This window comes from Aedes albopictus, chromosome 3 (genome assembly GCF_035046485.1).
Source record: "Aedes albopictus strain Foshan chromosome 3, AalbF5, whole genome shotgun sequence".
Lineage (NCBI taxonomy): Eukaryota > Metazoa > Arthropoda > Insecta > Diptera > Culicidae > Aedes > Aedes albopictus.
Genome location: NC_085138.1, coordinates 164,326,215 through 164,347,051, shown reverse-complemented (window position 1 = coordinate 164,347,051; position 20,837 = coordinate 164,326,215). Strand labels below are relative to the sequence as shown.

Below are 20,837 nucleotides of genomic sequence, written 5' to 3'. Positions count from 1 at the left end.
TGTTTTTTTGCTCTGGATTGTGTTCTGCTCCTCGTTTACTTCCGCTCAGTGCTGCATACAGTCCACGGATGATGTTCCAAATTTGTTTTGGTGGCGTTTGTTCGTTGATTTTCTCCTTCATTTCGCTTTCATATCTGCGTTGTTCCTTTCGTACCATTTTCTTAAATATAGCTCTTGTTTTCTGCAGCTCCAATTGCGTCTGCAGCGTTTTGCTTTTTTTGTAATTCTTCAGCTTTTCTCTTTTATCGTTGTACACCAGGGCAGTTCAGACTTTAAACATGTCAAAAACTCAAAGCTCCCATATGTTCATTACAATCCTTGGTGCAAAACTAGAGTCTATTTAGCTATTTAGCTATTTCGATGGTGATTTGATGGTGGCCCAAAAGCGAAATAGGTTTATGGAGAATTTTCGAAAAAGGTTCTCTTCGTTGTAGAGCATTACCACATGAATGAAGTCATAGGGTCAAAGCCGAATTCAACTCTTCAGATTTCAATGATGAATGTTGCCGAAGACCGGAACTCATTTCGACAATCGGGTAGAAAGTTATTTAATAAATTCTCACTCGCATGCGCATCTTCATACACGATTCCCTTCAAGGTGTGCAAGAAGGTAACACGCATGCTATGATTGCGTGTCAAGCATGTCGATCGAGCTGTGGTCTTCTGTTCATGCATGCATAGATGAATATCGATAAATAACTTCTGTCTCGTGAGTCGAAACCAGTTGCGGTCTTCGGCAACATTCATCATTGAGGTCTGAAGAATTCAATTCGGCTTGGACCCTATGACTTCATCCATGTGGTAATGCTCTACAACGAAGAGAACCTTTTTCGAAAATTCTCCATAGTAATTCCCATATAAACCTATTTTGCTTTTGGGCCACCATTAAATCACCACCGAAATGGATGAAAATTTGACAGGACTCTAATTTTGCACCAAGGATTGTAATGTACATATGGGAGCTTTGAATTTTTGACATGTTTAAAGTCTGAACTGCCCTATTGTACACCTGCTGGGTTTCTCCGTTCGCTTTCTTGTTTCTGATCTTGTAGCTTGCTTCTTTTATTTTTTTCCTCGAACACCCCCTGCATCTCATCCGGGTTGTACAGAAATGGCGGTTGTATGCTATTCAGCCCTTCTATTGCTTTTGTCACGTTTACTTTCTTTATATTTTTTTACTACTGGCATTTCTGTTTGCAGTTCCATCATTATGCACAAATGGCTGCTGCCAAATTCCTCCTCTATAACTGTCCAGTCCATTCTACATTCGCTGCCTTTGTAGCGAACGACATTGCGGTTGGTGAACAGAGTTGATCCTCGTGGTTCACGGTTTCGTCATTTAGTATTACTAATTTGGAGGTCTCCAGCTCGTTCGCTACTGCTTTTCCTCTTTTGCATGGGCGGGTGTCTTCCTCTTTCCACAATGGGTGCCTAGCGTTGAAATCCCCTGTCAGAACTATCTCTCCGTCTAAGGGTACGGCCAGAGTGGACGCGTCACGCGATGCCGTCCACTCTGGCCGGCACCTAACGTTTCTATTGTTTTGAACAGTTCTTTGATTTTCGTCACCGTGCACTTCGTGTGTTGCCGTGTGCTACGTATACCGATATTATCGTGAAGTTCGGATCGAGGTTCTTTGTTTTCACCGCTATTACTTCCAGAGGGTCTGCGTTTCCTATTATCACCTCTTCGAACGCCCTAGCCCAGCCCTACTCCACCGAAGCCTTCCTCTCTACATTTCGTCATGAACCTGTATCGTTTTATTCTGTTTTGTTCGTCTGGCTTGAGCTATGTTTCCTGTAGGCTAGTTACTGTTATGTCTTCCCTGTTCAAAAACATTTATAACTCTTCTCTAGTCTGCATTGGCCTTATTGACTGTATATTGTTTTGTAGTATTTTGATTTTCCTATTCTCTATTGCTCTCGTTGTTCTGATCTGTCGACTTTCTTTCTGTTTGTTTCCTCACTCGTAGCCTAGTTCTTCAATAATGTCCCCAATAACAGTACTTGTTTTCATTATTACTTGCTTGTTGCTTAGTTCTGCTTGGTTGTTGTTTACTTCCTCCTTGATTGCCTTTTGTAGCTGCTTCAACTTTCCTATCAGGCTCACGTTCCACCAGAACCCTCGAATTTCTTTCATCACCCGTTCGATTTACGTACATTCACTCCAGACGATTTGTCCTGGTCTGTTGCTTCTTGGCTGTTCTCTTATCTCATTCTCACACCCCGTTGTTATGCGATGGGTCGGCCTGCGTGTCCAAGCTCTCCCTCTCTGCTTCATATGCTTAACAATTCGATAGCTAGATGTGCGCCCCACCCGAGCAAAGTACAATAACTGACCACTAACAAACTAATAACTAGTGCTCGCTCCATAACTCATTTTACAATTTTGTGTTATCAACTTGATAATTCATGTTACCACACCTGTCAAACTGGGGGGCATCACTGTCGACGACAACAGTGGAAGTTAGTTATCCATGACCGTTGCAAATATCTTTTTGATAACAAAATGAGTTTTCATTTGGATGAAATTGATTGATTTACAGAAATTGTTCTTAGGGTGCCTTTAACGATAACAAAATGAGCTATTTAAATGATATCTCACGTTTACTTGGTTGTTATCATGCTTGTTATGTTGCCTGCTTATTCAGCCAAAATGAGAACAAATTTAGTTTATTATTTTTGATATCAGATAACTCAATATATTATCCGGTTGTTATGAAACTTTGCTCGGGCATACCCACATCTTTTTGCTACCTAAAGCCAGACCAATAGTATAGATCTGGATTGTTTAGAAATAGTGTAGAAACGCCTCGGACTACAAAAGTGTTCTCATGCGACGTGGGTACGGTTGTACTGATGATTTAGCCTGAAGAGTACCGTACCACCGAGCTTGTGTGATCGTCTCAGCTACTGTCGATTATTGTAGAAGTTGAGAAGGTGTGGAACGGCAAAATTTACCATCTGCGCACCATGAGTGTGTGGTAGGAGAATATAGGCCAAAATACAGAAGCTGTGTTCACGTTCGGCGTGAATAGATTCCTTTAGGAATTCTTCCAGAGATTTTCCGGAAATTACTCCAAGGATTACTTTAGGAATTTCTCCAAAGATTCCTTCAGGAATTCCTCCAAGGATTCTGTAATATGTTCAGGAAATAATTCAGAAATTCCTCCAGGGGTTCATCCAGGAATTCCTTCTGGAATTCCTCCAGGGATTCCTGTATAAATTCCTTTAGGGATTCCTTCAGGAATTCCCTGAGGGATTCCTTCAGGAATTACTCCAGGGATTAATTCAGTAATTTCTCCAGGAATTTCTTCAAAAATTTTTCCAACAACATTTTCAGGAATTCCTTTAGAAGTTGTTTAAAAAATTCCTCCAGGGATTCCTTTAAGAATCCTTCACGGATTCCTTCAGGAATTCCTTCAGAGATTAGATTCCTTCATGAATTAATTCGACGATTTTTTTTCGGAATTCCTCCAGAAATGCCTCCGGGATTCCTTCAGAGATTCTTACAGCAATTCCTCAAGAGATTCCTGAAGAAATTCTTCCAGCGATTTCTTCCGCAATTCCTTCAGAGATTCTTACAGCAATTCCTCTAGAGATTTGTTAAGAAATTTCATCAGCAAATCCTGTAAGAGTTTCTTCAGGAATCATCCAGGAATTTCTTCCTGGGAATCTTATAGGAATACCTTCAGGGGATCCTTCAGGTATTCCTCCATGGATTCCTTCAGGAATTCATCCAGACTTTTCTTCAGGAATTCCTCTAAGGATTCCTTCGGAAATTCTTCCAAGGACTCCATCTGGATTTCTTTCAAGGATTGCTTCAGGAATTCCTCCAAGAATTTCTTCTGGATTTACTCCTTGGATTCTTCCAGAAATTCCTCATGGGATTCTTTCAGAAATTCCTACAAAGATTCTTTTAGGATTTTTTTTCAAGGATTCCTTCGAGAATTCTTCGAAGGATTGCTTCGGGAATTCCTTCACGGATTTCTTCTGGAATTTCTCCAGGAATTCCTCTAAGGACTCCTCCGAAATACCTCAAGGGATTGCTTCAGGATTTCCTCTAGGGATTCCTTCAAGAATTCCTTCAAGATTTCGGAGATTTCTTACTCCATAACGAAATAACAGCATGATAAGTATGCGGATTGGTCAAAAATGACCCCAATGCATTAGGCAGGTTAAATTGTTCATCAGAATGTAGTCATTTCTATTGAGCCTTCTTGAGAAATTCATGGTGAATTTGTGAACAATTTCCTAGAGAAAATTTCAGACGAATTCGTTCAAGGTCATGAAGGACTGTAAAAAAATTGGAATATTTTTATTATAAAATTTCCGTAGACTCCGAAGGGAGAGGGTAGAGAAAGCCTGAAAAGAATTTGTCTTTCTTTTTGATATACGCTCCGTACAAAACAAGTACCGTCAAGGCACCATTCACCGTGGAACTAAGAGGATTCGGGGCAAATAAGGGCTGTCATTTGACACCAGTCTTATAAACATTGTTGGTGCCGCTTTTAATTGCCTTCATTATAGGTTAAAATTAAAGCAATATCCACAGAAGTAGAAAACTTTTCACAAAATTTGGTGATATAGTACAATTAGTAAAGGGTAGTAGGGTCGCCTAATTCCGTGGTAGGTCACCATTCACCGTGGTAGTAGGGACCCATTCACCGTGTATGAAAAATTTTATTCTATTTTGTTTTTCAAGTATTCTTGCAATATTTTATTAGAAAAACGAATGTTCAAACTTTCAATTTTTTTTAGATATATGGGATAATATGGGGCACGGTGAATGGAGACCATTGATTTTTAGGGTACCCATTTACCGTGCCTTTTTGTTTCAATTAAAAAGTACGAGTAATCGTACTTTTTTGTTAAACTTACTTCGGTAATGCAAAATACATACCTGATATGGGAATTTAATTGCTTCTTGGTGGAATAAAAACGTTACTACGTTTAGTTTATCGCTTAAATCACCTTAGCGCAGTTTTCGTTTTTTCACTATGAATGCAGTGAACGAGCAGAAACCCGCTTCATGTAAACACACTTTAGTGTCAAAATGATACTTTTAAATATTTCTAATTAGCGTTTTGACATGGTAACAATACTTTAGTGTTGTATTGGTGAAATTGAAGGGAAATTGTCATATCATTCAATCATAATATGGAAATAATGAAAAAATATTCGAAGGCACACGGTGAATGGCGCCTTGACGGTACTTGTTTTTTATGCTCATTGAGATAGAAGCACCAATTGTGCAAGTTATAAGTATGCATTACATCTAATTGAACAGTGGTTTCATTGAAAGAATAATTTTGAATACAGATAATTTTTGAACTGGCGGATATCAGCTTTTTCTGACAAAATTTCCCTACTTTTTACAGAAAGACGAAATGGAGGTAGAACACTTAGCGACATTAGAAAGATTGCGACAAACTCAGCGGCAAGATTACTTGAAGGTATGTGATCACTTCCAATACTCAATCGCAGAAACTAACTACTGATCGTACCTCGCTAGGGATCCGTGTCCGGTTCGGTGCAGGCGACCGATCGGCTAATGAAAGAACTGCGGGACATCTATCGTTCGGATTCCTTCAAAAGTAACATGTACTCGATAGAGCTGGTGAACGATTCGATCTACGAGTGGAACATCCGGCTCATGTCCGTCGATCCGGACAGCCCGCTGCACAACGACCTGGTGCTACTGAAGGAGAAGGAAGGCAAGGACAGCATTCTGCTCAACATTATGTTCAAGGAGACGTACCCCTTCGAGCCACCGTTCGTACGTGTCGTACACCCAATCATCTCCGGTAATGTGATGATCCCGAGCAATTCTTGGGAATATGTACCATGCTTGAAATCTTTTACTAACTTCAATCTCTACGTCGTAACGTTTCAGGTGGCTACGTCCTAGTGGGTGGTGCAATCTGCATGGAACTGCTCACAAAACAAGGCTGGAGTTCTGCGTACACCGTGGAAGCCGTTATAATGCAAATAGCGGCCACGCTAGTCAAGGGCAAAGCGCGAATACAGTTCGGAGCGACGAAGGTAGGTTCCATACTAACATTCCTGTTCTTGATTACTGCTGATTGCAAGTGCAATTTTGTAAATTCTTATTCTCCTTCATTCCACCTTTCAGGGCCAGTACAGCTTGGCACGAGCGCAGCAGAGCTTCAAATCGTTGGTCCAGATCCACGAGAAGAACGGTTGGTTCACGCCGCCCAAGGAAGATGGATAAACGCAACCGGGCCCGGGATTCCCAGGTTGTGGCGGTGTGCGCGCGCGCGTGTTTGTGTTATCGACGTCGTTTTCTTTTTATTTTGTGCAGCTCGTATCGATATGTGCTCTTCCTGCGTTTCCCGGTTTATTTTTTCCACGATCTTGTTTTATTTTTCTTATTTGTTGCAACTTCCTAGCTTCCTCCCGATCATCCTGATTTGACGCTTTCGTTGCGCAAATGTCTTTCCGTTTTGTCTACACAGTACCATTGAATTTGGCTCAACAATCAACAACGCTGGTTCGGTAGCGACCAGCGCAATAGGTAGCCAGCGCAGTAACTAACAATAATAACAACCACTCAGCAGTAGCAGATTACGGTTCGTTTAAGAAACTAAGTAAGTTCCAACCGACAGACAGAAGTAGCAGCAGCAGCAGCAGCAGCAGCCAGCAGAAGATATACATAATAATCGTCCACGCAGTAATCGCGATCTAGCTTTGCTCTTTTTGTTGTTGTCAAAATGTATGAGTGCCAGTAAAATGTGTGTGTGGAACGAGACGCCGAATGTGTGTGAATATGGGGTAAAAAAAACTGTAGAAAAAGGAAAACTAACAATACTAGATCATAGAACATTGAATGGTTCGAGCCAATACGATGATGGATGCCTGCGGTTGGTGTGATAGCGTGATGTGACTTTTGCACATTAGTTAGTAGTTTTATTTCCAATGATCTTCGAAGCCGAACACGATTATCTACAAACAATAAGAATAAAACGGTCGTAGAAAAATATAAAGACGGACACCATTTGGGCTTATGTTTTACTGTCGGACGGTTTGGGTCGAAAGGTATTCATAGGACAATGAAAGGAGGCAGAGTAGAGGTTTTGAACAATAGAAAAAATAGAAAATAATCATTTTCTAGCGATCATTTCCATCGATGCGATCATTGGCATTGTCTCGATCGGCTGTCATTGATGTGCTTTTTCATTTCACTGGGAAACAGATTTTTTCGTATTAAAAAGCGTACGTTTTGTCGACACTTCGACAAATTGAGCCTGTAATGTGGAAGTTTAAAATAAACTTGAAGCTTATACTTCAAGTCAAGGTCCGTCAACACTTATTGAACGGGTTTCTGTAAATTACCTCGGACCCGGAAAATTTCGTACAGCTCAGATCTGACCTAAACATGCTTACCGTACACCCACACGGTAAGCCATGCCATCAATAGCCACAGAGTCCGCGTTCTTATTGGCCGGAATCGGGCAATACGAAGGGACCCAAGCAATAGTGATGGCGTATGTGTATTTTGATAAAGCACTCAGGACTTCCATTCCATTCATACAAACACATTTCTACACATCCTCTGAACAAGATTGTCCGGAATAGTGTCCCAACCACATGTGACAAGAATGTGATTACGCACAGTGCGAAGCCGCTCCTCGTGGAGAACAGACGCTCAAGTTTGCAAAAGCAAATCCCCCTCCCTTTCCAGCCTAGGCACAAATGTTCAACCGAGATTGGTTACCCGATTTCCTTTCAAGGTTGCTCGCAGTTTCCGGCAAGTATCACGTGGGAGGAAGGAACAGGATTTGCTGGGCATAGGCTATTGAATTTCTTCAGAGATTCCCTCAGGGATTGCTTCTGGATTTCCTCCAGGGAATTCCTCCGCGGATTCCTTCTGGAACTCCTTTAGTGTTTCCCTTAGGAATTCCTTCAAGGATTCCTTCAGAAATTTCTTCAACAAAATACTTAGGGATTCCTTCTGGAATTGCTCCTGGGATTCCTTCGAAAATTCCTTAAGAAATTCTATCGGGAATACCTCCAAGGATTCTTTTGGGAATCCTTCACGGATTCCTTCAGGAATTCCTCCAAGGATTCCTTCTGGAACTCCTTTAGTGTTTCCCTTAGGAATTCCTCCAAGGATTTCTTGAGGAATTTCTCCAGAAATTCTTCTAGGGAATCTTACAGGAATTCCTCCAGGGAATCCTTTTGAAATTCCACCAAGAATTCCTTCAGAAATTTTTCCAAAAATTTCTGCAGGAATTCCTCCAGAAATTTCTTTAGAAATTCCTCTAGGGATTCATTCAGGAATTCCTCCAGAGATTTTTTCGGAAATTCTTCCAGGGATTCATTCAGAAATTGCTCCACGGATTTTTTCGGGAATTCCTTCAGAGATTGCTTTGAGAATTCCTTCACGGATTCTTTCAGTGATTCCTCCAGAGATTTTTTTCGGAAATTCCTTCAGGATTTCCTCCAGAGATCCCTGTAGGAACTCCTCTAGGGATTCCTTCAAGGAATTCTTCCAAGGATTCATTCAATAATTCTAGGAATTCTTTCAGAAATTTCTCCATAAAATTCTTTAGAAATTCCTCTAGAGATTCCTTTAGAAATTCCTCCAAGGATTTCTTCAGAAATATATCCAAAAATTTCATTAGAAATTCCTCCAGAAATATTTTGAGAAATTCCTCTAAGGATTTCTTCAGGAATTCCTCCAGAGATTTTTTCGGAAATTCCTCCAGGGATTTTTTCGGGAATTCCTCCACGGATTCTTTCAGGGATTCCTCCAGAGATTCTTTTGAGAATCCTTCACGGATTCCCCAGAGATTCCTTCAGGAATTCCTCCAAGGATTTCTTCATGAATTCCTTGAAGAATTTCTCCAGAATTTCTTTTAAGGAATCCTACAGGGATTCCTCAAGGGAATCCTTCAAAAATTTCTCCAAACATTTCTTCAGGAATTCCTCCAGAAATTTCTTTTGAAGTTCCTTTAGGAATTTCTTCAGGAATTCCTCCAGAGATTATTTCGGAAATTCTTCCAGGGATTCCTGGAACACAATGTTTCGTCCAGCGGTTGACTAGGCCCCACGTTGTGTACTTTTATGCCCCGGGGACAAGAGGTAGACGAACTACTTCTGCGACTACGATTTAGGTTTTATTGCGCACCACAGAGAGGCAGTGCTCCTGCTCTGTGGTGGTACGATTCTTACAACGGACCTTACAGCGGACACACAAATAATACCTGCACAAACTGGGCACTTGAGAGAACTCGCATGACCGATACGGTGTAGATACTCTTCAAGACTATCCCCACCAGTGCGTAGTAAGTCGGTGATTAGTAGACGTTTTTTTTGTCTGTATTAACGAGATTTTTAACCCTAGGCTAGTTCATCTCGGGGATTAGTAGAGGTATGCAAACCGGTTTTATTTCTGATACCCACTCATTTTCACACGCGTTCACATCATCGTTGGTACTACCTTATCTCCCCACCGGTGGTTGGTTGTAGTACTTTATATCGTAAACAAAGCACATGGAGAGTCAAATTTTCGTAGTTGGGAATATATTGATCGTTGAACATGAATTCCTCTAGACTTGCTCTTCTTCCTGGCGTAACGTCTTAACTGGGACAAAGCCAGCTTCTCAGCTTCTTTTATGAGCACTTTCGCAGTTATACAGTGAGAGCGTCCTCTGTAAATGACCATTCATTATATGTATATCGTGTGACAGGCACGAAGATTCTCTCTGCCCAAGGAATTTCTTCAAGTGTTCTGTTTGAAGTTTTTTGATTCTAGTGACGACGAAATGCAATCCACAGGTAACTTTAGGCAAAATCTCAAAAAATTTCAGAAGGAATTTGTGAAGGAATTCCGTGAAATATTCTTCAAGGAATTCCAGAAGTGGTCCCTGAAAGAACTCCTGCAGAAAACTACAATGGAGTTCCTGGAGAAAACCCTGAAATAATTTCTCGAGAAATCCTTGAAGGAATTTATGAAAAAAAAATCTCTAAAGGAGTTCCTGAAGAAATCGTTCCAACAATTTCAGAAGAAATTCCTCAAGAAATTCCAGGAAAAAATCTTCCACAAAATTCCTGACAGAATTCCGGCAGAAAACATTGAAAGAACCACTGGGAATCGTATGGATACATTCTGAAGGAATTATGGAAAAACATCTAGAAGAATCTCTAAAGGATCTTCCACAGGTATCCTTGAATGAACTCCAGTAGAAATCCCTGACGGAACTTTTAGAGAAATGTGTGAAGGAATTTCTGAATGAACCCCTGACTAAATTCCTGAAGGAATTGCTCTAGATATTCCTCGAGGAATCCGAAAAAAAAAACTTGATAGAATACCTAATAACTTTCAGGAAAAATCCCTGCAGGATTTCAAGAATAAATGGATGAATAAAGAAATCCTTTAAGGACAAGGTATTTGGAGTACATAGATCAAAATTTCTAGAGCACCGTTTTTTAGAACCGTTGAACGGATTTGGATTAAAATGCACCACGCTGTTGACAACCACTGAACAATTAGCGTGATGCATTTTCATCCAAATCCGTTCAACGGTTCTAAAAAACGGTGCTCTAAAAATTTTGAGCTATGTACTCCAAATACCTTGTCCTTAAGCAGTTCCTAGAAGAATCCCTCAAGGAGGTTAAGCAAAAAAAAAATTCAAGGTTAAATATCTCTAAGAATTCCAGGAAAAAATCTTCAAGAAGTTCGTGGGTGAATCCCTGAAGGACTGCCCATAACTGCATAACAGTCACATTCGACAAAAGTTGGCATTGAAGAAAATGGAGCTGAAGATTGCAACTTGGTTAGTATGGGAAAAGACCGAAATTTAAAAAATTTGACTAAAATTCAAAATGAATCCTTTGGCAATGAAATCTTCTACAGCTCTTCTCCTATGCTTGGCGAATAGTTGGAAAAATAATTTGAACAAAATATTATTGACGGTACGCTATGAGGCCCGTGTGTACTACCAGTGTGACTGTTATGCGGTTACCCTCGTGAATATTTGATAATGAGACAAAACGACTTGGTATTTTTTCACATTTCGTAGAACAAACTTGTCAAGTCCATTTGGGTGGATGAAAGTTCTGATGATTTGGAGACGATCCCCGAACTCAATATCGACAAAAACTGCTAATGTTACAAATATGCAGTTATGGGCAGAGGAGTTCTAGGGAGTCCTTCCAAGAGTTCCTGTAGATATCCTTGAAGAAGTTCCTGAAGGAATCCTTGAAGAAAACTCGCAAAAATTGCAGGTAAAATACCAGAAGAAATTCCTAGAAAAAATCCTTGAAGACTCCCTGAGATAATTCCCGGATAATTCACTGAAGGAGTTTCTAGAGAAGTCCCTGAAAAAAATCATGGAAAAATCCCTCAAGGGACTCTATGAAGAATACTTGGAAATGCCCCGCAAAAAAAATCAAATTCCTAGAGGAATTTTCGAAGAATCCCTAGAGAAATCACTGAAGGACTTTCTGGAGGAATCTCTGAAGTAGTTAATGAAAAAAATCCACAAGGAATTCCAGAAAAATCACAACAAAAAGTTCCTAATGAAATCTCTGAAGGAATCCCAGAAGAAGTTTCTCAAGAAATGCATAGAGTTCCTGAAGAAAACCATAAAGGAGCTCCTGGACAATTCCCTGATGGAATTTGAGAAGACATTCCTGAAGGAGTTCCTGGAGAAAACACCACAGTAATTCCATAAAATATTATACAAAGATTTGCAGGAAAATCTCTGAAGAATTCAAGATGAAAATCTTCGAGAAATCCCCAAAGAATTCCTGGAAACATATCTGAAGGGGTTTCTGAAAGGATAAATTTCTTAAGGAATTCCGTGAAAAATCCCACTAAGAAATTCCTACAGGAATTACTAAAGAGTTCCTAAAGAAACCTCTGGAAGAGTCTCTGGAGAAATCTTTGAATGAGTTCCTGGAGAAGTCCCTCAAGGAATTCAAGAAGAAATCCTCCAAGGAATTTCAAGAGAAATCAGGCCAAACATTTCTATAGGCCCTAAGTGCAGATGAGAGGCTCTGTTTAAGTCTCCTTTCTTTCGATTATATCGTGCTTGTATTTATAAATTTTGATTTGCTCCTTGCGTCGGAAGGTAGATTAAACGATCCTTTTCCGATCTACTCATCACAAATTTTCAAAATGTCCACTGTGACATCGTAATAATTTAAAGAGAATCGAAACAAAGAGAGCCTCTCTTGCAGATTGGACCTTTAGATATGTTTTGTCGCCAAATATCTTTAGCAATTCCTAGAAAAAAAAAATCTGAATGAGTTGCTAAACAAATTCCTGGAAAAAATCCCTGAAGGAACTCCTGGAGGAATCATTGAAGAACTTCCTGGGGGGATTTCTGAATGAACTCCAGGAGAAATCCCAAAAGAATCCCCCTGAAGGAAAATCCTGGAGGTATCTCTTAAGAAATTCATGGAGGAATCCAAGACAAAAATCAAGGAGGAATGTCACAAAAAACTACTAGAGAAACTTTTTAATTAACTTCAGTAAAATCTCCTGGCGGAACTTCTGGAAGAATATTTGAACAAATTCCTGGAAGATTGGCAGATTTTTTCTGGAGCAAATTTGCTGACGTTTTTATTGATTTAATACCATCTACCTTTTGTTTCGCTTGGGGCTTGCATTTTAGAATTGTCGGTAAAGTTGTTTCGGTTCAAATTTCTCCTGCACACCGCCATAGATGCTTGGATGTCCTCCTCGAGCATAGTCCAGGTCTTGTGCCGTAGAGAATCAACGGTCTTATCAGCGTTTTGTACATGGTACATTTGGTGCGAGGGTGAATCTTTTCCGACCGTAGATTGTTATGCAGCCCTCAGTAGGTCCCAATTCCACTGAAGACGCGCCTTGAAGTCGATGAACATGTGGTGCGTTGGGATCTGGTATTCGCGGCATTTTTGGAGGATTTGCCGCACGATGAAGATTTGGTCCGTTGTCGAGCGGCCGTCAACGAAGCCGGCTTGATAACTCCTCCGGTAGCTGTTAGGTCTACCAAAAATCCGTACTCTTACCCGGTGCAGGCAGGTGGCAAACATTTCCGAGCTTATCTTGATGAGTTCAGCTCTGATACCATCCTTACCAGCTGACTTATTGTTTTAGGCTGCTGGATAGCTTCTTTAACTTTCGTCAACGTGGCTGTTGGCTCGTTGTCGCTCCCTGCTGTACTGATGTAGCCATTTCTCCCACTGCCTTGATCCTCCATGTCTGCGCTTTCCGCGCCATTCCGGTGTTTGTCGTAGTGATGCTTTCATCTTTCGATAACCTCACGTCCGTCAGTCAAGATCCTCCCGTCCTTATTCCTGCACATTTCGGCTCGCGGCACGAAGCCTATGCGGGAGTTTGTGGTAGAACTTCCGTGTATCTTGTGAAGGGCACAGCAGTTCCATTGGTTCATATTCAGCTTCTTCCAGGCGGCGCTTTTTTTTCCGAAAGAGGCGGGTCTGCTGTTTCCACTTCTGTTTGTAACGTTCCACGTTCTGTAGGGTTCCTTACTACAGCATTACCGCCCGTGCTCCGTTCTTCTCCTCCCAAATTGCCCTACACTCCTCGTCGAACCATTCGTTTCGTCGACTCCTTTCCACGTTGATGGCTGCTTTTACTGTCCTCCAACAGTCCTCTAGAGGGACCACATCGAGCTCGCCCTCGTCTGGCAACGCTGCCTCGAGATTCTGCACGTATGCTGAGGCGACATCCGGTTGCTTCAGTCACTCAAGGTTGTACCGTGGCGGTCGCCGGTACCGTACATTATTGATGACGGAATGTTCTGGGCGCAGTTTAACCATCGTCAGATAGCGGTCGGAGTCGATGTTAGCACCACGATAGGTCTTGATGTCGGAGAAGTGTCGTCAATCAAAACGTGCTCGATTTGAGATTCCATCTGCTATGGTGATCTCCAGGTGTAACGATAAGGAATACTGTGTTGGAAAAGGGTGCTACGAAATGCCATATTTTTGGAGGCGCTGAAATTTCCAATTTTCGGTCTGAATTTCTCCTCCTGGTCTACCTGAGTGTTTAGGTCACCTATGATTATTTTGACATCGTGGCTTGGGCAGCTTCCTGTTGAGAGATCGGCAGCTCCACGTACCGAGTTTCCAATCACAAGTCCTTTTTAAAGACACGGACATGTTCAATGCTTCCAGTGAGCTTTTCGCTCTTTGAAGGAAGCGCGACACTAGACAACGGACTAGCATGCAACGCCCAGTGGCACAGCCGAAAACTTTTCCTGACAGCTGCGGCGGGAATCGAACTCGCGCTCCTCAGCACGATGTGACTAAGAGCTTGGTGACCCTAGCCGCACAACCACGGAGCCGCTGGGATCGTTTCCGGGGTTGGTTACCCGATTTTCCCTAAGGTTTTTCGTATCTCGGCCGGTGCCACTCAGAGGTTAGGATTGGAGTTGCATGGCAAGAGGCTGAAGGACCTTAGAAAAGGACTGTATTCCATGTCCAGCCTTTACCGTGCCTACGATAGTTTGTCACCCCGCCTGTGGCAAAAGAGTCAGGCTCTGCCACTTCCAAACCTCTGGAAAAACTCTCTCCGTCCAGACGTCTCTTCATAGCAGATCTGAACATTTTGGTTTGCTGTGCAATGGCTGGAAGGAAGGCTTTATGATGTAGGCTCGGAGTCAGTTTGGCTTTCTATTCACCAGAATCGTTACTTGTTCATTGGCTTTCCCAATATACCAACACCATATACGGACCGTAATGTAGACCCTGGCCAAGATCACAGGGTTCGACGGTATTAAAGTGAAGGATGTTAATTATAATTCTTGTAATGAAAATATCACCTTTAACACTTTAATGCGCCTCCAACGGTTCATTGCGAACCGGCTGCTACAGATGGAGTATGGCTGATTTATCAGAAATGCTCGATAAACAGGAGGGACCTGCTGGGGCCTAGTAGTTTCTATACCCAGAAAACTGTTCTGGTCTATTGAGTCTGGGAAGGTTTCGAGAGTCGTTGTGAATCATAATGCAATTTTTTGTGTTTTGTGACGAGTCTCGGAATCTTTTTTGAGCCAGCAGACTTTGAACTGTTTCCTGGGCTTCCCACTATTCGGTTAATTTTAACAAATACACTATACAAATACAAATTTAATTCAAATATGAAATAATTAGTAGTATCTCGCGTATTCAATTTGCTAATACATAGTTCTCAACATTTGATGTGCTTTCGTGATTCAATTTTCTCTATAATTTTCAATATCAATTAAAAATAACTAAGGGTCGATTTCTTCACTTCGGCTTAACCGGTAAGCCAGGCTTACCCATACAGTTAAACCTGGCTTAACGCTTAAGCCAGGGTGAAGAAATCGCCCCTAAGGGCCGATTTCTTCACCTTCCCGGCTTAACGACGTAAGCCTGGTTTATCTTAAACCACACTTAAAGTTAAGCCAAATTCTTAAGCCAGGTTTAAATATTTGCATTTCTTCACAACGGTTTAGCAAATATAGGCGATGGCTTACGCTAAGCCAAGCTTAACGAAATTTCCCATATCATTCCAGTGACTTTCCAATGGAAACGTCATTTTAAGCCGCCGATATTTTGAAATGCCCGTTATATGCAGTATGGAGTAACAACAACAAAACATCCGCTGAAATTTTAGCAGGAAAAGCGGAATCGCTCAGTATTTTTTTTGGATACAGAAGGAAATTAACAATAATGATCTACCTAGACTGTTGATGTTTTACCTAACGCTAGTATAGAAGATCTACGATTTAGTACCTACTACATATGATCGTTCCACAACATGTTCGAATTTGTCTCTCATTGTACAAATTTGGAGTGCCACATTGCAGAAAAAGGCGTTGCAATGTTGATTTTATGTTTTGATATATATCCATAATCGCCTTCGAATAAAGTTGCATTTCGATAGTGAGTTTTTGATAATGTGTTTGTCGTGAGATGCTCCAGAATTCAGACCATGTTTCGAATATGTTTAAAATTTTGAATTGTGTACATTCAATGAAAGCCACAGCAAAGTTCAAGTTCAACTAGAAACTGAAATCCTTTAATAGAAACAGTTTACTCTACTTTTAGTCCATTCGTTGGTGTTTTTAATACTTTATTTTAAAAATATTTAGGTGCCGTTTTCAATGCTCTAAAGAAAAGGAAAATATGATCGTGTGTTACGGCCCATGCAAAATAAATATTAGGATTTTAATATAAAAATGTGTTAATACGATGCACGCTGCCTTGTACTAAAATATGAAATGGAACGTTTTTTGCAGTACTGAAATAGTTATTTATGCCACAAGTTGCAAAAATGATGATTTTTCCAGCACGCGAGTTGTACATTAGTATGGGACAAACATCAAATTCTCGCTCCAGTCGACTTTTTTGATTCCATTTAGGTCCCATATGAACTGTGCAAAATTTCAGCGCAATCGGTGAAACTATAATTTAGCGCAAGCGGTTCAAAGTTTTCATAGGATTTACTATGGGAAAAGTTACACTTTCAGATAAAAAATCCCAGATGCCGTCCCTAGTCTCCTTAATTCAAATCAATCAATGCTTCTTGTAGAAAAATCATTTATGATACTTTCCTTCGAAGACCACAAAACGATTGGATGCTTGTGGAAAAAGTTATTGATTTATTACCGATCAGTGATCCAACGAACGGCTTTTTGTTTTGTTTTATTAGCAGCACTGTAGCTGCTGCCATGGCTGCTGCTGTTTCTGGGGGTGGTGATGCCTCCCGCCACCCCATGCAACAACGGCAGCAGCAGTGCTGCTAATAAAACAAAACAAAAAGCCGTTCGTTGGATCACTGATCGGTAATAAATCAATAACTTTTTCCACAAGCATCCAATCGTTTTGCGGTCTTCGAAGGAAAGTATCATAAATGATTTTTCTACAAGAAGCATTGATCGATTTGAATTAAGGAGACAAAGGGTGACCTCTAGGGTTTTTTGTTTGAAAGTGTAACTTTTCCCATAGTAAATCGTATGAAAACTTTGAACCGCTTGCGCTAAATTATAGTTTCACCGATTGCGCTGAAATTTTGTACAGTTCATATGGGACCTAAATGGGATCTAAAAAGCCGACTGGAGCGAGGATTTTTTTTTTCCATACAAGCGTGTCCCATACTATTGTACATTTATCCAACCCAGGCTTGCCGACTTGGATAAATACAACGAGTGCTGAAAAAATCGAGTTTTGCAACGTGTTGCATACAAAGTTTTTAGTAATTACGAAATACACCCATCAATTACAACCTTAACTGCACATTCTGAGAAAACATGCAAGCGGGCTTCCACGTGTATTAGCCATCTTAGCCTATTATCCGATCAAAAAGGCGTTTCACTAGGCCTACAGACCAGGACAGACCGAAATGGTCGGTCACAAATTTGCAAGCTCTCGTCCAGTTAAGTCTGGTACTTTTTCTTCTAAGAGGAGAAGTTTTTGGAAGCAATAATACAGGAAGTGACCGAAAGGACGTGCGCGGCATATTAACTTTGATAACTATGAGAAATTAAGCCAAACTAGGAGCAAATTGTCCAATCAAACAACAGTGCCGAAAAGTAGTACTTTTCGGCACACTTGAGGGTGCCAAAAAGTAGTACTTTTCGGCACACTTGTTAAAGTTTGGAAAAGTAGGCCAATTCGCTGCCTTTTCACCGATTGAAAAGTAAGCACTTTCGAAACGTTATTACAAAAACGTAATTACGACCTATCTAGATTCAATGTAATCGAATATCTCCGAAAAGGGCATTATTCATTATGAAAAAAAAATGGGATTCAATGTGCGCTCTAAAAATAGAGTTTTGGAACGAGTTGCAAAGCATTTTTGCAATGAAAAACAAATCACTAGAATATGATCATTTCTATCAGTACCATCGTGCTTCGCGGTGGTTCGATGGGAACAGTTAGGTGTTCTATCATGCTAGACACTAAATTTTGATCAAGCAAGCTGTACCATAACCGTGACAATTTTGCAAGCTCTTGCCGTGACAACTCTGGTTGTGGATCAAACAATTGCATTATGATTCATAATACAACCAAAATCAGTTGCATTATGAATCATATTGCAATTTTTTGGTATAGTACGATAAACTAGTCCGTTGTGATACGGCAAGTATAAATCAAATTTTATAGTGCTGAGTTGCAAAATAGTTATTTATGTAACGAGTTGCAAAAAGTTGATTTTTTCAGCACGAGTCGTACATTTATAAATACGAAGAGTGCTGAAAAAATCGAGTTTTGCAACGAGTTCCATACAAAATTTTATGCAATGATTTTTTCATAATGCAACCCATGTGAGTTGCATAATGTTCATAATGCAACTCAAATGAGTTGCATTATGAACATTATACAACTATTTTTCATTATGCAACTCATTTCAGTTGCATAATGAAACAGTTCGGAAAAATTGGCCATTATGATACCAAAATGAGTTATATAAAATATAAATTATGATACAGAATTGCATAAAGATATTTAAAATCCACTTGCGTCGTATTTTCGGCAGTTTTGTTCTCTTCGTCACGGGAGGTTTTTAGAAACCTGTTGAACTCAAAGTTGGCCTCAAATCCTTCCAAAGTAAGATGAATGATATGGAAATGTTTCAGGCATTTTGGCCGTCAAACCCCTCCCACGACGGAGAGAACAAACCTGCCAATAATATCCAACGTCACCCTATTAGGTATTCAAAATAAGTCATGTTTTGAAGTACACCACGAATAATACTTTTTATATTTAGAGTCAAAGTGTTGAATATTCGATGGGCTTTGAACTAAGTTATATAAAATCAGTGTATAAAAAGGTATTAGAAGATTTTTTTAGTGTCATCTTAAGTCTGTTTGTAAAAAAAAATAATAATATCTCTTGAACCTCCTCTCTTCTTCCTCTTCTTGGCGTAACGTCCTCATTGGGACAAAGCCTGCTTCTCAGCTTTGTTCTATGAGCACTTCCACAGTTATTAACTGAGAGCTTCCTCTGCCAATGACCATTTTGCATGTGTATATCGTGTGGCAGGCATGAAGATACTCTATGCCCAAGGAAGTCAAGGAAATTTCCTTTACGAAAAGATCCTGGACCGACCGGGAATCGAACCCGTCACCCTCAGCATGGTCATGCTAAATACCCGTGCGTTTACCGCCTCGGCTATATGGGCCCATATAGCCCATATCTCTTGAACCATAAGAGACGAAAATATGTTTATTGTGACCTGAAATTACGGAAGGACCGGGTTAAAATAAATATAAACTTCAATGCAAATGTACTTTCGACTACATGTCACTCTTTGGTATTCCGAGGTACTTCGAGATTCTTCGAGTCCATGATACTTCATGACATTCCGTGGTACTTCTACGATGCTATGTACTAAAGTATTCCATGGTACTTCGTAGTACAAACCCATTTGTTGTACACAACACCAACGTAATGGTGCTGCTGATCGACCACGCGACTGTTGGGGGAATATTGACACGATACTAATGTAATGAACATAATATTTCCCGCTACATAAGTTTTGTGTAATCTCTACTCAGCAAACAATTCACTCATTGACCTATAGACAGCCTTTTGACGCATATTGTTCGATAAACCGAAAAATTCCCAAATTGCAAAATAAAAAACCAGCAGCCGGATCCGTTTCTCTTTTGTGATTTATCAGGAGCCAACCAAATCAAGTAAGGGGACGGGAAAACGAAACAACCTTGTACAGCGAACAACGTATTCCTCTTAAAGAGGTCAAAAATATTAGTGAAAATATTAATCAAAATTCTTGTAGAAGAAGAAGAAGCGTTACAAGAATAAGAGATAACAATAGTTTGTACGTGTTACTGACTACTACTACAACACCCGGTTTGTAAAAAAAAATCAGCATCCGGAAGAGATACGAACTACATATGGGACTACACGAGGACAATGTATAATTTAAACCTTTCCACTTCACTCTAGGTGTGATAATGTTCCTCTCTTGGTACATTTGAAATGCCGTGTACTATAGGAAATAAAACGATTTTTTAATTAGTCAAGTGTATTATTCATCGATCGGTATCGACAGAACACTGGTGGATTGATTTGGAAAGGTGAATCGGTTGGGATTGATTTTGTTACCAGCCTCAGAAGGTAGGAAGTCTTTGAATTCACAAAGTTTTCATCAGATTCAGAGATAAGTCCGCCCTAAACGCGGCTGGTAATGAGAAAACATCCCGTAGAACAAACGCAGACATAGATATAATGTTTGATTTTAAACAAGAGAAACAACTAAATCATCATAGAATGAGCAAAATGAATGAAACCGGCGGAAACCTAACGACATACGTGGAAAATATCCTTCAAACCTTTTCTCTGTGTACAATGATTGGCTTTCGTTCAGAAAACTATAACAATATTATATGATTTTTAACAACTTGTACGGTACCGACGCCTGTTGGCGTGAGTAGAAGAAGCAAACAGCAAAGTCAACACTCTGGCATGGCAGAATGCGAGCAGTAAGTGATTGGTGATCAACTTTTCCATTTCCTATGAATTTAAATGAAGAAAAAAAAAATCGAAAACTAAACTACAAGAAAACAATATCGTGTCGGCTTATCGCGTGCAGAACGAACGCAAAAAAAAAGTATTCAAGTTCATTGCGACACGATTAACATTACACTCTAGAGTAATACTTTTCTGCAATATTACGTGCAGCGAGAAGAAAAGGGGACAACAAGAAAAACAAAATCTGAAACAAACGTTTTTCGTCAGACTGTGAAATATGTAAAATATAGAAGAAGAAAAAAACAAGAACAAAAAAAAACATGAAAAGTAAAATATAAGAATAGTTTATATTAATACAAGTAATAAAAAAATCTGAATTTCAGGAGAGAAAGATTAAA

At 40.2% G+C, this 20,837-nt stretch overlaps 1 protein-coding gene across 4 annotated transcripts in view; it reads left to right on the top strand.

Moving 5' to 3' along the window:
• LOC115260119 (ubiquitin-conjugating enzyme E2 Q2) overlaps positions 1–20,837 on the top strand; it is a 100,542-nt gene extending 79,705 nt beyond the window's left edge. For all 4 annotated transcript variants that reach the window (XM_062859282.1, XM_062859284.1, XM_062859283.1 and 1 more), the window contains 4 exons: positions 5,379–5,453; positions 5,513–5,804; positions 5,894–6,042; positions 6,134–20,837. In XM_062859282.1, the coding sequence (XP_062715266.1) occupies positions 5,379–5,453; positions 5,513–5,804; positions 5,894–6,042; positions 6,134–6,232 (615 nt within the window). In that variant the 3' untranslated portion in view covers positions 6,233–20,837. The remainder of the gene's footprint in view (positions 1–5,378; positions 5,454–5,512; positions 5,805–5,893; positions 6,043–6,133) is intronic.